Source organism: Dromaius novaehollandiae, chromosome 14 (assembly GCF_036370855.1).
Source record: "Dromaius novaehollandiae isolate bDroNov1 chromosome 14, bDroNov1.hap1, whole genome shotgun sequence".
Lineage (NCBI taxonomy): Eukaryota > Metazoa > Chordata > Aves > Casuariiformes > Dromaiidae > Dromaius > Dromaius novaehollandiae.
In genome coordinates, this window is record NC_088111.1 from 5,477,800 (window position 1) to 5,494,674 (window position 16,875).

At 46.1% G+C, this 16,875-nt stretch overlaps 1 protein-coding gene across 3 annotated transcripts in view; it reads left to right on the forward strand.

Moving 5' to 3' along the window:
- Positions 1-1,200: 1,200 nt before the first annotated feature.
- Positions 1,201-16,875, forward strand: part of TTYH3 (tweety family member 3) — an 82,529-nt gene continuing 66,854 nt past the window's right edge. For 2 of the 3 annotated variants that reach the window (XM_026116198.2, XM_064520176.1), the window contains exon 1: positions 1,201-1,532. In XM_026116198.2, coding sequence (XP_025971983.2) covers positions 1,410-1,532 — 123 coding nt within the window. In that variant the 5' untranslated portion in view covers positions 1,201-1,409. The remainder of the gene's footprint in view (positions 1,533-16,875) is intronic. The other variant, XM_064520175.1, reaches the window with a different exon arrangement.

The following is a 16,875-nucleotide window of genomic DNA, read 5'->3' on the forward strand; positions in this document are numbered from 1 at the left end:
TGGCCGTGCGGAGAGGCAGAAAGCCCATGAGATGGTCTAGTTACTAAAACGTGATCTGTAGGATGGGAAAAGTTTAGGGACTGTGATATTAATGCGAGGCTATACTATGTATTTAGAGCGTGGATTATTTGATCTATGCCTATTAATAGAAAACAGCAAATATTTTTATGCATTTTGGTTGCAATAGGAACAATACACTCTTTGTAATGAAGCAAATGAATTTATGACTGCTGCTGCTTACTGTTATCTTTTCTGTTTCGCTATGCTATCTGAAGGTTATCCAGAGTATTTATTTACTTCAGTTTCTGATGTGTCCCCCCAGGAGGGTACGCTCCTATTTTTTACCTTTAAGACTAAAAATAGTTTGGTTCTGTTCTGCTTAGAGAAAATGGAAAGATTTTCTGGGCAGGTCGGAGTATAATCCTCGGGTGAGTCCTAGTGTCTGCGTGGCTCTGCTGAGAGCACAACACACTGCATAACGTAACAGAGCACAACACCCTGTCTTTGCTTAAATGCTTAGGTGTTTAATTCACGGCTCTGATTTATGCAGACGTCAAGACAAGCTAACCACTCCAAGTCCACTGAAGTTCGTAACACCATTTCGTTGGCTTCAGGTCAGGCTCTGGAAGAGGCCAGATCTGCGTCTGGAGGGAGGATGGTGAAACGTGCAGCGCTCGGAGGGCTCAGCGTTTCCAGCAAATCGGGGAAGGTTAGGCGCGTTCGAAAATCACGTGGGGAGCCTGTTTGCATCTTTAGGCACCTCGTTACTTCTCAGAATTTCCCCCTTCTGGAAAAACAAGAGTTCTGATTTCTTCGTGGGGCCGAGTGTTGGCTCTGCCGCCGATCTGGTCGGAGGGCCCGGGAGGGGAGTCGCGGGAAGCAGAACCCCGAGGGCCAGGCTGGGCTGGGTTGTGGCAGGGCGGAGGCTGCTGGCTGGGGTTTTTGCCCTCCGCGAAGCGCGGTGATGCCCGGTGCAGGCCGGCACGGGCAGCCGGCCGTCGTTCCTCCATCGCGCCTTCCCGGCTGCCGCGCGGGTCCTGGTGCAGGCGAGGCCCTGCGGGCGCCGCGGAGACAGGACCCGCCGCGGCCCGGGCGGCGGCGAGCGGAGCGCCGGGCGCCGCGTGCTGAGGCCGCGCGCGCTCGTGTCAGCGGCGGCGGGGGGGGGCGGGCCGGGCCGCGGCGGCGCCAATGGGGAGCGGGCGGGCGGCGCCAGGCGCGGCGGCGGCGGAGCCTCTCGGCGAACAAAGAGGGAGCGAGCGGCGCGGGCGGGCGGGTGTCGGGGGCGCCGGCCATGCGGGGCCGCGAGCCGCCGCCGGGGCGCCGGTGAGGAGCGAGCGAGGGCGGCGGCGCCGCTCCATGGCCGGCGGCGGGTCGGCGTGAGGCGAGCGGAGGCGGCGCGGCGCGGCGGCATGGCGGGCGTCAGCTACTCGCCGCCCTGGTGGGTGAGCCTGCTGCACCGCCTGCCGCACCTCAGCCTGCGCTGGGAGCTCACCGCCGCCGACTTCCGCCCGCACGACGCCGAGTACCAGCAGGTGAGGCGCCGCCGGGCGCCGGCCTCCCCCGCCGGGCCGACTCCCTTTCCCCTTCGCCTTCCCCTTGCCCGCGCCGGTGCCCGCGGCCGCGCCGGGCGGGCTGCGTGCGGCGGGGGGGGGGCTGTGCTCTGCCTGGGGGCGTGCGGGGTTACGGGGGTTGTGCGGGTTGGGGGTGTTTACACACACGTGTGTGTGTGTGTGTGTGTGTGTGTGGAGGGGGGTTGTTTCCACACGCGGTGTCTCTGTCGTGTGTGGAGGGGGGTAACTGCCCCGGGGGTGTCTCGGGGGTTGGGGGGGTGCAGGGAGGCCACGCACACACACGGAGGGGGGAGTTGTGCTGGAGGTATTATTACCACACACACACACTGTTGTGTGTGGAGGGGTATTACCACACACACACACGGGGGGGGGGAAGGTGTTACCGCACTCACACACACACACTGGGGGGGTGTTGGAGGTATTAGCACACTCACACACGTACGTGCGTGCACACACACACACACACGTGAGGTTGTGTATGGGGGTATCACCACACACACACACACACACACACACACACACACACACACACACACACACACACGGCGTGGGTTGTGTGTGTGTGGGTATTACCCCTCTCTCTCTTTCTCTCTCTCTCTCTCTCACACGCACACGGGGGTGTTGCGTTTGGGGGTATTACCACGCTCTCGCGCACACGGGGGTTGTGTTTGCGGTGTTACCACACGTGCGTGCCCCCCGCCCTCGCGTGTGGGAGCGCAGCCCCCCGGTGCCCCTCAGGTTTGGGGGCATCACCCCCCTGTTCCCTGCTTTGGGGGCAGCTCTGCCCCCTGTGCGTAGGGCCCCCCGGCCTCCCCCACGCCCGGGCGCAGCGTGAGGGGCCGCCTGTCCCCCCCGGTGCGGGGTCTCCCCTGGCAGGGCCTGGGCAGGGGGCAGCAGGGGTCTGTCCTGCCCTGCCAGCAGCGCGAGCCTGGGGCCCCTTGGGGGTTGCTGGGGGCCCCCGCTGCCTTCGGGAGAAGCCCCCATCAGCTCCTGGGAGGGAAGGTGGGGTGGCCCCCGCACCGCTGCGAGCTGCTGCCCGGGCGAAGGCAGCGGCCTGGCCCGGTGCCCGCGGGCGGATAATAAGCGCTTAGCGCTGGTGGAAACCGCGCTGCCGCGGTGCGAGCGGCACAGGCCACCGCGGGCTGGCCGGGGATCCAGCCTGCTCAGCATCCTGCCCTGCCAGGGCTCCGGGAGACGCTGAGCGTGTCTTTCCAAAGCTGACCAAACGCTCGGTAGAAAACAGATGACTCGGTGCGTGTGGGCTATGTTAAAATGAAGTGCATGAGAAGATGCTGGCAGAATACTTGTGTGCTTTTTTTTTTTTGGTGCTGCTTAGCCTGTATCCTGTGCTTGGTCAGCTAGCCCGGTAATTAAAATGATTGTGGAGTGAATCTGTGTGCTCCAACATCTGTGTTCTCTGCTGTCATCTTGGAACAGAGCTGCAGTGACTCTGCTGCCTCATTTTGCCACGGTCTCTGGTTTTGAAAACACCATTTTGCTTTTCTGAACATACTTGCTGTGCCCTATATGTGCAGCCTGCTACCACACGCACAAATAAAAAGGCTGGGGCATGCAGGCAGTTCTCGTTTTTCCTAGAAGCAAAAGGTATTAGAAATACTATGGAAAACAGTATGTTTTGGCTTTTTGTTTTAAACACATGAACGGTTCTGTAGGTTGAACCTAGAGCAAAACATGTGAGATATATTTAAAGAGCACCGGTTAGACACTCTTTAAACCAATAAACAGAATGGACTTTTGACTTAACTTTTACGTTTTGGGCTTCCATTGCTTCACTTGTTTAAGTTCCCTTGGACTGAGATTTCGAGAGAAGTACACAGATACAACACCGCACAGCAGCTTAACTGTATTTCCATGACCTCAGAGGGTAGTTGCCGTTAAAACAAGGGATATGAGATATTGAAGATCAGAAGTTAAGAGCTGATGGAAAGATGTTCTTCAGAGTATGTTATCATGAAACAAGTGCTAGTTAACCTTTGAATGGACAGCAGATATCCTACTGTTTCTCACTTAAATTGCTTAAAAGCATTCCTCGCAACCATCTGGGGTTGTCTTCGTTTGTCAGATGTTTTCTGCAGTAATCATATTGAGACTTAAAGCCTTCTGTTGTTCTCCTCCTGTGTAGTTGCTTCACTTGCTTGATGATACTAAGGACTTCTTGCACGGCAGTAGATGGCCTTTTAAGTCTTAACATTTGCTCGAAAGAAAATGTCTTATCAAATCCAAAACTGAATGTCTGGATTACTGAACTGTCTGCCTTCAAGAGAAAGATTTGAATAGCAGCTTTGCTGATTTCAGCCTTGGCTAGGGACAGCAAATAGGCGCCACTAATGCATTCGGTTTTATCAGTAGTGTGCTCATTGTTGGTTATATAACGAGGCTGCTGTGTTTCTGGGAGCTGCGACTCTGGAGTTTGCAGCCACACAGATGAATTCTAATGCAATGAAACAGGAAAACCTAATCCAGGTGTTCAAATAGTAAAGCTAAATGTTCTCTCATACTTTAAATTGTTCTGAAGGCCTTTGAATTCAAGCTTTTTTTCTGTTAGCTTTATTATGAATTTGCATCTCTTGCTCTGTTTGCAGCCTTTGCTGACATAGTCTCCTCTTGCCTTTAGGAACCTTTTATGTTTAGGAGGTGAGATTATATAAAGTCCTGAAAATAAGAAAGTCTCTCTCTCTCTTTTTTTTTTTTTTTTTTTTTTTTTTTTTTTAATTCTGCATATTATGTTTTTCTCCTCCTAGTTCCAGTGAGTTGGCACAAACCTTGTGCATCTGTGTATTCTTCTTTTCCTTCTTTTCTTTCCCATTAGTGATTAATACCACAGTTCTTAAGTATAAGCGATCATGCTGCATGATGTATCTGAGTTCTCCCATGGCTAAGCAGAGGTCAGTAGTGGATGCTAACTGGGGCTTTATAGAGATGGGGAAGGACACACTGTCCCTAGCTGTAGTAAGCAAGGATTACCTTTACTAAACTGAAAATACCTTTACGTTTCCATGACTTCAAATCATAGAGTAGTTAGACTGTTGTCATGAATAAGTGAACAGCAGGGCTCAGTGTCTGTCCTGGTCCTGGCTTGTTTTGAGGAAGGAAGCAACATGTCCTTGATTCTTCACTGATTCTCTAGAAAGATGTCCCAACCCACAACCAAGGGAACACATTGCTTTCTTTACCATGCTGTTTCTTTAGCAACCTCTTGGTAAAGACCTACTTTATTTTTTTTTTTTTTCTGTCCTTGTGTTTTGATGATAGACTTTGAACTTGTACATCATTCAAACATCCAATTTTAACAAAATACGGAATGGTGGCTTGGATTTGAATGCTTTTATGTCATTTGTGGAAGTGCCATGTGCTTTTGCAGGTGAGCAGGCTTGCTGATATAATAGGCTTTCTACCGCTACCTATTAAGGATTACTGTAATGCGCAAGCCGCTATTCCACTGAAGCAGCAGACAAGCTATTGTCCCCTGAAACCTCTCTGAAGCTCATGTAGCTCATAGATAAGCACATACTGCCTGTCTTTGAAGTCTAGGTCTTTGTTGTGTCTTCTGGGACCCTGGATGATGGCGCATATCTATTAGCACTGATCTAACCACCAGTTACAGTGTTCTGTCCCATGTAGTCCCTTCTTTCAGAGCAGGAGGGACACCCACTGTGCGCCTGCCTGTCTCAAGGCAGCTGTGTCCATTGTGTACCAACCTACAGGGGCTTCCTCCTTTTGTCTGAGACCATGGGAACTGCTCATGGCAGTGTTGTGCCAAAGGCTGAGATCGACGCAGCCACAGGCTGCAGCCACGTACCTTCTCCACCTGAATCAGTCTCTAAGACACCATCTCTAAGTATTATTTACTTCCTGTCTTCTCCTACTGCCCGTCTTTTGGGATTAGGTTAGAGCACTGTGCACAAGTCTGGAGGAGATCCTCCTGTCTGGACTAGGTTATTTAAAAATGTATGTGTATACTCTTCCTCTAAATGCTTCACTTCAGTCGTGACAAACTGTGGACATCAGTACAACTAATTGTGTGCTTGTTTGGGGGAAAGGAGATGAGCTTTAGTGAAGAACGAGCTGAGGCTGTGATCCCTCTTCTCCAGTGGGGTAGGGATACTGATGAACAGAGTCCCTTTAGAGCTGCCTTCGTGTCCTGGTTTCCAGGTGCTGCTCGAAGGACTTATGCCATAGAGCCATCCCTACAGAAGGTGTTATCAGACCAGTTCTTTTTCTCACCCTCTCATGAATCATTGGGGTTGAAGATATCTCGATATGAACAGTTTTGTTCTAGCTGTATTCTCATCTGAGTCATACTGCAGTGCTCTGCAAAGCCTTCTCATTGTGTAGTGAGTCACAAAGTCTGGAGTGAAGGGAATGTAAAAATGGAGCAAAGCCTGTGTTACTTCTGACAGCATGATGCTAATACCAATTCTGGTTTCTCTGCCTTTTGCTGCTGAACAAAGAAATACTGGTTATCATACCAATACTGTCCCATTTACTTTCTGATTCAGTTAAACAGAACAGGAACGTGGTTCTGAAACTGTGCTGTTGCCACCAATTTAATGTTTTTAGTAGTGTAAAGATGTCTATTTGTGAATTAATTGGTTGCATAGCACTGAATTAGCTTTGGTTCTGAGGGCAGAGTTGGTTAAGAGCCTTGAGGAAGTGTGCACATTACCTGCTGGAAAGAACCAGAAAAGCTGAGCAGCTTTGTAATCCAGTACATCAAGAGGTAATGGGATATTTATCTGAGACAGAGTATCTTTAGTCCTGGCAGAAAAGGAAACTACAATGCTTTGTTGTAGCTCTCAGCACACCGTGAGACTTAAGAAGTGTGCTTAAACAATGAAGGACGAAAGAGGCTGTGAAAGCTAAGCTACCAAGTATCTTGACTTGAATTTCTGTTTTTTTTCTTAATTGCTGCAAAATGGCAAAGTCTACCTGAATCTGTGTAAATACGTGGATTCTGTGTGAATTTGGCTCGAATAAAGCAAAATCTGCCAGCACACCTCTGAGACTCATCTTTGCATCACCCTAGTGCTTTTCCTGTAAGAGAACTGATAATGCACAGATATAGATGCAATGGCAACCATATGTGCTTTGAAAAAGGCTCGATGATTGATTCACACCAATTAAGATGCAGAGCCACACTAAAGGAAGCCATGATAAGACCGGGGGTGTGCTGTAGTCCTTGGTTTTGGGATGGTCTCTCTAGTGTTGTTGCCCAGGACTTTCCTTTCATACATCCATCAGTGCTTTCATGCTGTAATATTGTTTTCCTACTGATGTGTGTGCGCTATGGGGGATCCAGCAGCAAAAGGCTTGCTAGGTGCTGCGTAAGCCCAATGATGCTTTCCTCCTTTGACTTGCAGGCTTTAATCTAAGGCATGTGTGTTTGAAACTATAGGCAAAGGTTCAGCAAGGAACTGATTCTGTCAGGTACTTGCTGGCTCTGTGAGGCTGTTTCCCTACACATAACAGTTAATGTTGTCTTTGGAAGTATTTCTTGGCTGGAGAAACATGATGGAGACTAAACCGCCAAAAAACTTGGATTAGAGAGATTGTTTTAGAACTTCCTCTACTGTACTGGCGTCTTATTTCAACTCTGAAACCAAGAGCCGTTCTGTAAATTGGAAACATGTGTATTAGTAAAGTTGGATGACGTGTTCTTGTCTAGTTGGCTCCAAGTCAGAGGGTAATGTGCCTTTCTTAGAGGGGGTTAGACTGAGGTTTTCTTTCAGGAATAGATGGACCATTTCCCAGGCCTGATCAACTATCCTGCTGTAGCACTAGTTTGTTCATATTTCCATAAAGGTCAGGTGACCCTGGTTAGTGGAATCCAATGCTTTTTAATTAAATTGAAGTTGCTTTTGGGTTTTTAAGAACTGATGGTAAATCCCTTCCTCCCTTTCCTCATCAGTCTTGGTTACGTGAGTAATCACATAATATCTCATCAGCAAATTGGTGCTGTAGTCTGACTCCTCTACTCCGTGTTTGATCTGGAAAAGCATATACTAGGGATCTATAGCATAATGAATAACCAAAAATCTAGAATTATGACAATTTTTGATGGTTGATTTACCAAAGCAAGACACGTAAGGGTTTCTGTGGAACATACATCCAGTCATGTGGCAGCATATGGTATACAGACAGGAAAAAAGTCAATCTTTGCCAGCTTTCTGTCTGCAGCTTTACTTTTTTGCTGACCCATGCTGTGCTGCTGCATTTTCAGATGGTCTCCTGAGAACTGACAGTTTCTGGAAACCCTGACTGTAGCTTACCTTACTGTAGTCAGAAGAACAGTTTTTCTGAATGTATGATTTTAGCAGACCAAAATACACACAAAGGGCTAAAAGGTGACTTGGAGGAATACGAAATGCATTGTGGGGGGAGGAGAGAAGAAGGTGCACGTGAGCGTGCACAGATGTAGACCATGCTCCTTTCATTTGGGTAGAATATTGAAAGTATTAATCCCTCTCAGAGAAGATACTTTTGCCAGGCCTGCTGAGCTCTCCGGTCTTAGGAGACCTTCTCACAGCATACAGTGCTTGGAAGGTATCATGCCGGCCTTAGCTGGAATAGTAGAATCAGAGTTAAAAGCGTTAATGTAATCAGGTGAAGGCCAGCTAGTGACATCTTGGCTCTTCTGCTGAAATCAGCAGAAACCATTTGTCCTCTTAAAAATCTACTCTTCTACAAGGGTGTAACAGCCTTGTCTCCTGCTCTGTCTTTAAGTACTAATAAATCTTGGATATGTATCCACCTCCTGTGAGTGTTGCCTATATATTGCACCTACCAGTATGCACCCAGATGCTAACTGGTTTGGAGAAGATGACATTCAAGAATGTTGTATTTTGCCTCTCCTTTGGAAAAGGAGGCTAAGCAGGATCTGAAGACTAAGATGGGGGTCTCAAACCTCAGTTTGCTACCAAAATGGTATCGCGACTTAGGAAGTTTATCTTGGTGTCTAACTGCAAAGCTGGATCACTGGTGTTCTGGAAAAAGACTGAATAGGACCAAGACAAATCTGTCCAGTCTTGCTTCATCTTTCGCCTTTATCTGGATTCTTGATGCTTTTTATTTTATTTTTATTAGGGGAGGAAAAATCCATGCTCTTAAAGTTAACAAAAAGTCTTTGTTTAAACATTGATCCAATAGAGCAATTTTTTGTGTGTTTTGTTTATTTATTTATTTATTATTAGAGAAAGTGAGAAATTCTCACCAAGGAGTCTATATCCCTCTTGCATGACTCTGGAGATTAAGGGTGAAAAGTCAGGTGCTTTCCCCTGACTTAATCCCAAGGTTTTGAATGTGGATTAAGGAGCTGTGCACAAGCCTGTACTCTTGATCTCTTACTTGTGATGGGGTTAGATTTCTCTTTTGACCTGCAAACAAAACCTGTCTATTGAGAATGAGATAGACAAAAGTTTGAGGCCTTTGTCACATCAGGTTTCTCGGCATGTGTGTGTCTTCAGGAGACAGTAGGAGGTACAATCACTCTCCAGTCATTTGGCATCATCTTCTTGCACGACAAGGCTAACTTTGCACCTCTTCCACCTCCCTCCCGCCCACCCACCCACCTACTTATTTATGGAAAGGGTGAGGTTCGGATACTTCATGCTGTGTGTATTGATGTGGTAAGCCTGTATCGTGATAGAGCTTGCACAGTCAGCTCTGTGACTCCTTTGTGGGGGCACTAAGACTAAGCGGTGATGGTTAACACGTCTCCTGAAGTCATTCTGTTGCATTCTTAGCTATCGAGTAAATATGCTTCGGTGGCTGCAGGCACGCACTGAGCAGGATGGTGCTCACTGCTAACTTCTGTGAGATGGAGAGGGGTCAGCGTCTCGCTTGTAACAGCTCTGGATGGCTGTCCGTTCTCCTCTTGGTTCTGTTTTATCTTTTAGTAGTAAACTCTCCAGCAGTTATGTTGAGATTTCCCATTCCCCTTGAGTGGGTAGGAGAACTTGGCTTGTTTTCAACTAAATGAAGTTCCCATAGTTGGGGGAAGGGATGGGATGTCTGTGAATTTCTTTGCTCAGACAAGACGAGTAACTTTGGAATATGTCAGGATTGCCTTCTGCACTAAACTTTTTAAACTAGTTCTTACTTTTGAGACGTTGATGCCAAGTATTTGGAGTCGAGTCTTACGCTGGAGAGTTGTCTCAAATTTCCTCCTCTTTAGTGCATACGCTTGCCAGAAAAAAAAAAAAAAGAACCCTGCTGAGGGAAGAAAAAAAAAAAACCAAACTGAAAACCCTCAATAAATCTTGCTTCCCCTTCAGCAAGGCTTTCTGTACTTTCTGGGTATGTCATTCTACTAGTTCTTCATTTTAGCCAGAAGACAGTGATTTTTCAGTTCTGGGGACGCATTCAAATGACACGTTAAAAGGAGGGGAGGGGAAAAAAAGTCATCGCTGAGAAAGTCTTCCCCTTCTGCCTCCATTCACTTCTGGGAGGGGCTGAGACAGTGAATTGTATGACAGTAGTTTAAAAAAAAAAAAAAAAGTTAAAAACTGGTTACATTTATCCCAAAATTTCAGAAATGACTGTTGCTGCCTGGTAAAAGGGTCTTCAGGTATCTTGTGAGTAGTGATTGTGGGGGCAGTATCATACTGATGCTTTATTTATAGCTATATATCCACATATATAGGTATATTGCACCTAAGATGAACTAGGAAAGAGCAAACAGTGCACTTCCATGCTATACAAAGTTCTTAATTTCAAACTTTTAAGTTTGTGTCTTTTTTCTTAGATTTCTGGGTCACAAGACACTTTTCTTTGAGACAGTTCTTATAATTGTGAGCTTTAGGGTTTGGTGAGCCAAAAATGTGCACATTCTTGCAAAATAATCATCAGTGTGCTTGAGGTTACAAGGCTATTCTCTTGCCAAAAAAAAAGTAGGTTAGCGTGCAATACGCGGGTACAGCAGTTGGAGTAACTCGGTCAAGGTACTTGTAGCAGTTCCCTTCTGCAAGCACGTGGGCATGATGATGGCACTGAGAATAATGCCTGCCTTCACATGGTTATCAGGTTGCTAGCTTCGGCGTGTATAGTGTGTGCCAAGCTGCTTTTAACTTACCATTTTAACAAACTTGAGCGTTTCTTTTCAATAGTAAGATCAGCATTGAGACCTGTTGTGGAAAAGAGCCGATCCCCCCCTCACCCGCTGCCTTTCACCCTTGCTTAACTGGAGCTGCATGTTCCGATTTGTGATTTCACTGGTTAGTGCTAAATGCTTTTTCTGGCTAATGCATCTCAGATTGGTGCCACACGTGCATGTGCCACACGTGAAAGTCCTTTGTGGAGTGAGATTAGGGATGAAAGATCCTGCTGATCAGTCCTAACAATGCAGGACTTATTCCTGGACAAGGGGAACCTGGAATGTGGGGAATGGATGTTTCACAAACGTATAACACATTCAGATGTGTTGTTATGCCAGTGTTGGTGTCTGTGCATGGACACCCTTTTCAGGCTATAAAATGCTGCTGTTCATGCAGAGAATTTAAACAAGCTTTCTATTCAACTCTGAAATTCAAAATAACTCTAAAACCCAAATGGAGGCACTTCAGTTGCATAATAGTGTCTGTTACAAGGAAGACTCAGTGTCGTAAATGATGTAATGTTCCTTAAGATAAGGCCCGAGCGTGGGAGGGGGAAGAGAGGGTATGCGAAAGCACTATTAAGAATATTGATAATAGTATCAAAGCTATCCGCAGGGTGTTACATTAGCAAACTTCTAATAATCTCAAAGCAGACTGGGCTACAACTGTACGTGTGGAAGAAATGACCCGTTCCTTGGTGCTACCTACTTTCTGTGCTAATTAATTATAATTGCATCAGAGTTGAATAGTGCATGTCTAAATAATGTAATCAACAGAGTATGAGCTCACCATGCTTTAAGCTCTTTTCTTGAGATAGTTGGGTTTTTTTTTTCCTTGCAGTTAGACTGTGTCCTCAAATTACTTGTAAGGCTGTTAACTGTAGCTGAGAAACTGGTACAGTTTTGGTACTTGCTGTAGCATCTAAAAAAAGCCAGATTTTTCAGTTTGCTGGAGAGATGCTGTCTGTTTCATTGCTGAAATATAACACTTTGCATCTGGACTATGCTGGTAACCCTGTTACTTAAGTGCTAGTTGCACCAGATGATCTTACTGTTCTGAAGCCTCTGGCAGTCTGGCTGTGTTACTTTCCTTTCTCTCTAAACTCATGTTGAACTAGCATATGCCCATTTTATTCAGCCTAGGAACAGTCCTTCCTCATGTTGTTTCCTCGCTGAAAGTGCCTCTGTCTGCTGTATTCTGACGGGCACAGTCGAGGGGTGGTGTGTGACTGCTGCCTTGCCTGCTGCCCCCCTCCCTCCCCTGCTTTACAGTGTTCACTCCAGGAAATGCTGAGAAAGTTGAGAGTAATGGAACTGATGAAATTCAAGCTGTGCTTCAATGAAAACGTGTTTTCAATTTCTGCCTCCTTGGGAGCCTGAGCCTGAGCTGTAATTGTTATGTGGGGGGGGCCGGGGCACCGCGTGAATGAGAGCGGCGGAGCCAGCGCTCCGAGCCTCTCCCGCTCCCTATCTCGCTGCTTCTCTGTATTCAAAGGCTGGCGTGTGCTTTGTGACCGCTTCAGGAAGCTTTTTTGTATTCAGCTGTCCAAAAGGCCCAGGCGTTTTCCTGCTGGGTTTGATCTGGCTGTCAGGGGCCTGGATGACAGTGACATGTTGGAGAGGAATGTGATGGGGGACATCAGCTGGGGGTGGTTTGTCCCCCTCTCTGCGCTCGATCCTGCTCGTACTGTCCTTTGAGCGTCCTGCTGCTGATTAAGGGTGAGAATTTTAATGGTGGCTTGAAAGCTTTTGGCAAAACTCACTAATTCATTCCTTCTTTAATAACACCCAGCTTGTAATTCTCAGGGCCTAGGAACGTTTGCAGCTGTAATAAGTTATGCTGCATCAATTTTTTTTTTCCCTCCCCTGAATGCATACATGGTGAGTCCTTAGTTTGGTTTTTGATGAAGAACATGGAAGTGTATCGAAATGAAGGAAGTAGCTGAGAGTGCTTGGTGGCTGACCTCTGGATGAATCTCGGTGTTGAACTAAGAGGAAAGGGTGGAGTGTCCTGCTTTTAACATTTGCCTGGGAGGTGCGATCACCAGGTAGATTTGAAATCTGAACTGTTGCAAGTATGGATTTATGGGTGGGGAGAAACAGAAGGAAGGGAGAGTCTAATCAAATCTTGTGTAAATATCTTCCCTTAAAACTTTAGCACCTTTTGGGATAAGAATGTAACGTGCAGTTGCTAGCTTTGCAAACAATACAATACACAATGCTGTTTGGTGGTTAAGGAATGGCCAGCCCTTTGGCAACAAAAAGTACTGGGTCCTTTTCTGAGTCTTTTGGGGGGAAAATCAATAGTGAGCTTCCATTATTTTGTAATGCCTTCTTATTTCTGAAAGAAGGCGGAGTGTAATTTTCGGAACTAATTTGTGTGAGTGACCCTCAGCAACAGATGGCTAATGTCTTATGAGAGAAGTTTTTGTTACTTCTGGTATTGTTAAATGCTTGTACTTTTTTTAGAAGGAGAACTAGAGAGACGGCTAGAAGGACTTCAGAGAAGGACCTATTATTTCTATGCTGTTGCAACTCTAGTTTTAGTAACAATCCCTGTGAATGCAGCGGCGGACCCTGAAATCATGACACCGCTTGGCTTTGGTCTGACGTGTTGTCAAGCACAAGCAATACTGAGAGGCACGGACCCAGGAGAAGGTTAGGGATAGAGATAGCTGACTGTCAGTCTGCTTAGACAGATTCGGTTAAAAAGGTAGGCTCTCTTTCTCTGTTAGGATTTGAAGTTGAGGTAGGTTAGACTGAATGCTTTGGACTTCAGTAAACAGGAGTTTCTGCACAGGACTAGATTAGAGGTGATCCTGTTCATAATGGCGAGTATTAAAGTTCATGCTAGCTTGCGAGGGAAACCATTTCAATTATAGTAGGTGGGAGGAAAAAATGGATCATCTGTAGTGTTTTGGGCTTTTTGGTCTGAATTTGGTGGAAAGCATAGCACATCAAGTGAGGATGAAATTATTTCCTTGACACTTCTCCTGTTGCTTAACAGAAGTCCTGACTTTGGATGAGAGTGCCACTTTAAAAACAGACTGCCAAATGCTTCTTATGTGCCTTTTGGTATTTTAAAATAGGACCTATGTTTTCTGCTTGTCCTCCTCTTCCTCCCTCTGCCAAGTCTGAGGTATCGTTGGTTTACGACACTCAGTAGCGCGTAAGGCTCCAGTAGGACAGGGCTTGATCCCTGGTCTCCAGGGTGGACTTTTCCAGAGCACTGGCCATTCCTTACACATGTAGCAAAATTCTTAGGGGTTAGGCAAAAGACGTTTAATCATTTGATTAGACAAATTAATGGAAGCACCAAATTTACATGGTTGAAATAACAGCTTCTCATTCTGATAGGTATAAAAAATAGAGACAGGTAAAATTCTTGTTTGGCCTATAAGTCGGGATTCTGGGGCAGGTTTAGTGCTTTAACAGGCTTGCCGGTGAAGCTCTTGATCACTGCAGTTTTGTTTTTGAGCTTTTTCAGCTTGACCTGCTGCAAGTTAAAATCACTTCAAACAGAGGCTCTTCAAAAGCATTTTAAACACTTAAATATTAAAGGATAAACTGTAGGAGATGAATATAAAATCTGTCCTGCCCCTTTGACAGGGTTCTCCGCATGGACAAGTGGCGATCTAGGACGTGCTTCGAATGCATGTGTTTTAGCAGGCAGCTCTTAGAGAAGCCGTGTGAGTGAGAGTCGCTGCTGGGAGCATTCTGCTGAGGTGTAAATAACAAGGTTGGACGTTTTATTCTAGCTCTACTGTTTTTTATTAGCGCTGCTTAGCTTTAGCCTCAGGCAATGTGAAGGCTATGGGAGGAAGGGACAAGCTGTGAACTTCCCCCTCTCCCAGCAGAAGATGATGGGAGAAGGAAGGTGTGGGGATCTTGTTACCCTAACCCCCACCGGCATGTTAATTCTTCTTTTCAATGTACTCGTATCTCAAGACTGAAATTGTTGCTGAGGGAATTGTGTGCTGGGTCACATGCCTGCCTCGTTCCTGTGCCTTTTCTCCTTTTTGGTGTTTTTTTTTTTTTTTTTTTTTTTTTTTTTTTTTCTTCCATCTCTTAAATGTGAATTGACTGCTGTGGTATTTCATTGCTGTTAATTTTGCTCCCAAGAAAGTGTTGATCCTGAAGGCTGCTGCTTATCTTAAGACTGCTCCTAAATACTTCTAATAACTATTTGTATCTTCTGCCTGTGATTGGCCCATCTGTTAATGTGCTCCCAGTGGCAAAGAGGACTGCAGATCCAGCTTCATTTGGTGGGCAGATCTGGATCATGTTCTGCTGATGTCAGCTAAGCTTTAGTCTTGGAGGTGATGTGTCTCCTGTTGGACATGCCACTGCCTCGGGACAGGTGAAATGTAGTTCTGCAGGTATAACTTATTGGCAGGACTTTGATCGCTTCCTTAATTACAACGTGTGGTTAATTTGTGTTGGATTAGCTGAGAGCAATCTTGATTACCTGATGCAATAAATTAAAGTTCCTGAGAGAGAGACAGTTTTAAGGATAGTCCTTGAACACTGAGGTCAAACCAGGTATGTCTGTATTTCTTTTCCCTTCCAAAATGAAGTCTGCTGCTTTGACTCTGTGGATATTGAGCTTTCTTTCTAACATGTACCTTTAAACCAAAACCACTGACTGTTTTGCTCTTTATTTGCTGACCACAAACACATTCACCACCACATCTTTGATACTAAAACTCTTCTCAGGTCATACAAAACTCTCAGTTCTGGGGATGTACTCAACTAGCGTTTGACTCTCTATTGCCTTCTGATGAATTACTGGTCAGTTCTACTGGAAAAATGGAGATCCTGAGTATTTCATCTGTAGCTGCACTCTCAGAGCTTGCTCGATGCACAGTCTCTCTTCCATGTGTGATGAACGTAGGCTAACTGTAGAAAGGGCTGAGGGCATCAGAGCTCTCCGCACCACAGCGGAAACTTCAGCTTTAGCTCTAACAAAAATATTTATCACAGAGAACGAACATGCGTGAAACCAAACTGTGGCACTGTTCTAATGCTTCAGGAAGGTAATGTTAAATGCCACAAAGTTTGATGTTAACTTCAAGCTATTTATGTATGTATTTTTAGTCAAAACGTTGACTGCACTGAAATAAGAATCTTGTTCTTTTTGCAGCTGTGTTTTGGATCACGTGAGCGTCTCTGGGTTCTCCTACAGTGTTTCTGAAATGGCTCCTCGATCCTCTGATCTAGATAAGGGTCATGAGGGTAGAGCTGTTCTCTAGTGTGGCTGCAGTTCAGAGGCATACCAGTCGCTCGAGGGAAGGGTGCTGGCTGCAGCGTGGTAGCATTGATGCTGTAGTCAGAGTGCTTGCACCCTGTGTAATCCTGGCGTTAGAGATCTGAGCTCCTCCGGTGCCCTGAGTGAGATCTCTGTAGGTAGGAACGTGTCTTGTTTGGTTCCCAGCTGCTTGCAAGAAACAGGGTCTTAGCCTGTTTATGCTGTGCTCCTGGATGTGATGTATTTAATTTCCAGCCAGCACCTTGATAACCCCTATCTTTGTGTCCCCTGGTAAATAAACTTCCAAGTGGAGTTACGTAGTCAAGGCACGTCCTCTTTACTGCTCTGCTGGCTCAAGCTGGGATAGTCATGCATTTCACCGAGTGTCAGATCTGAGACTCTCCCTTGCTTCTGCTCGCCAGATCCTTGCTCTGTAGAAGACAGTAATCTGCAAAAGGGCAGTTAAAGACGTGGAGCTTGGTTATACAGTCGTGTCACTTCCTTTGCCCTGATCTTTGGACTGCACTAAGGGGATAGTGTTTAGAGTACAGAAAATTTTTCAGGATCCTAGGAAGATGGCACTGCACTGTTCAACTCTAGGATACTCTCCAAAATTAAATAGTGAGAGCTGGTGATATGAAAATGCTACATCTGACTTTTAGGAGGAAACTAAGTGAAAATTTCTGGATGCCGTGCTGTTCCTTCTGGTCAAATTCTGCTTCTGGAAGCGACTGTTAAAGCTCCTAGTCATTACATAGGGATTGCACCATCAGTTCTTTAAGTGTACTGCTTCCTTCACTTGCATGTTTCCTGCCCGAAGGTATAATCTTGTGACAATATAATCACTTCCATAGCAACCAGCATGTCATAAACAGGATTATGGTGCCTGGTAAGGAGGAAGGGCACAGAACTTAAGAAAGTAATGCCCCCTCCTGTAAATATCC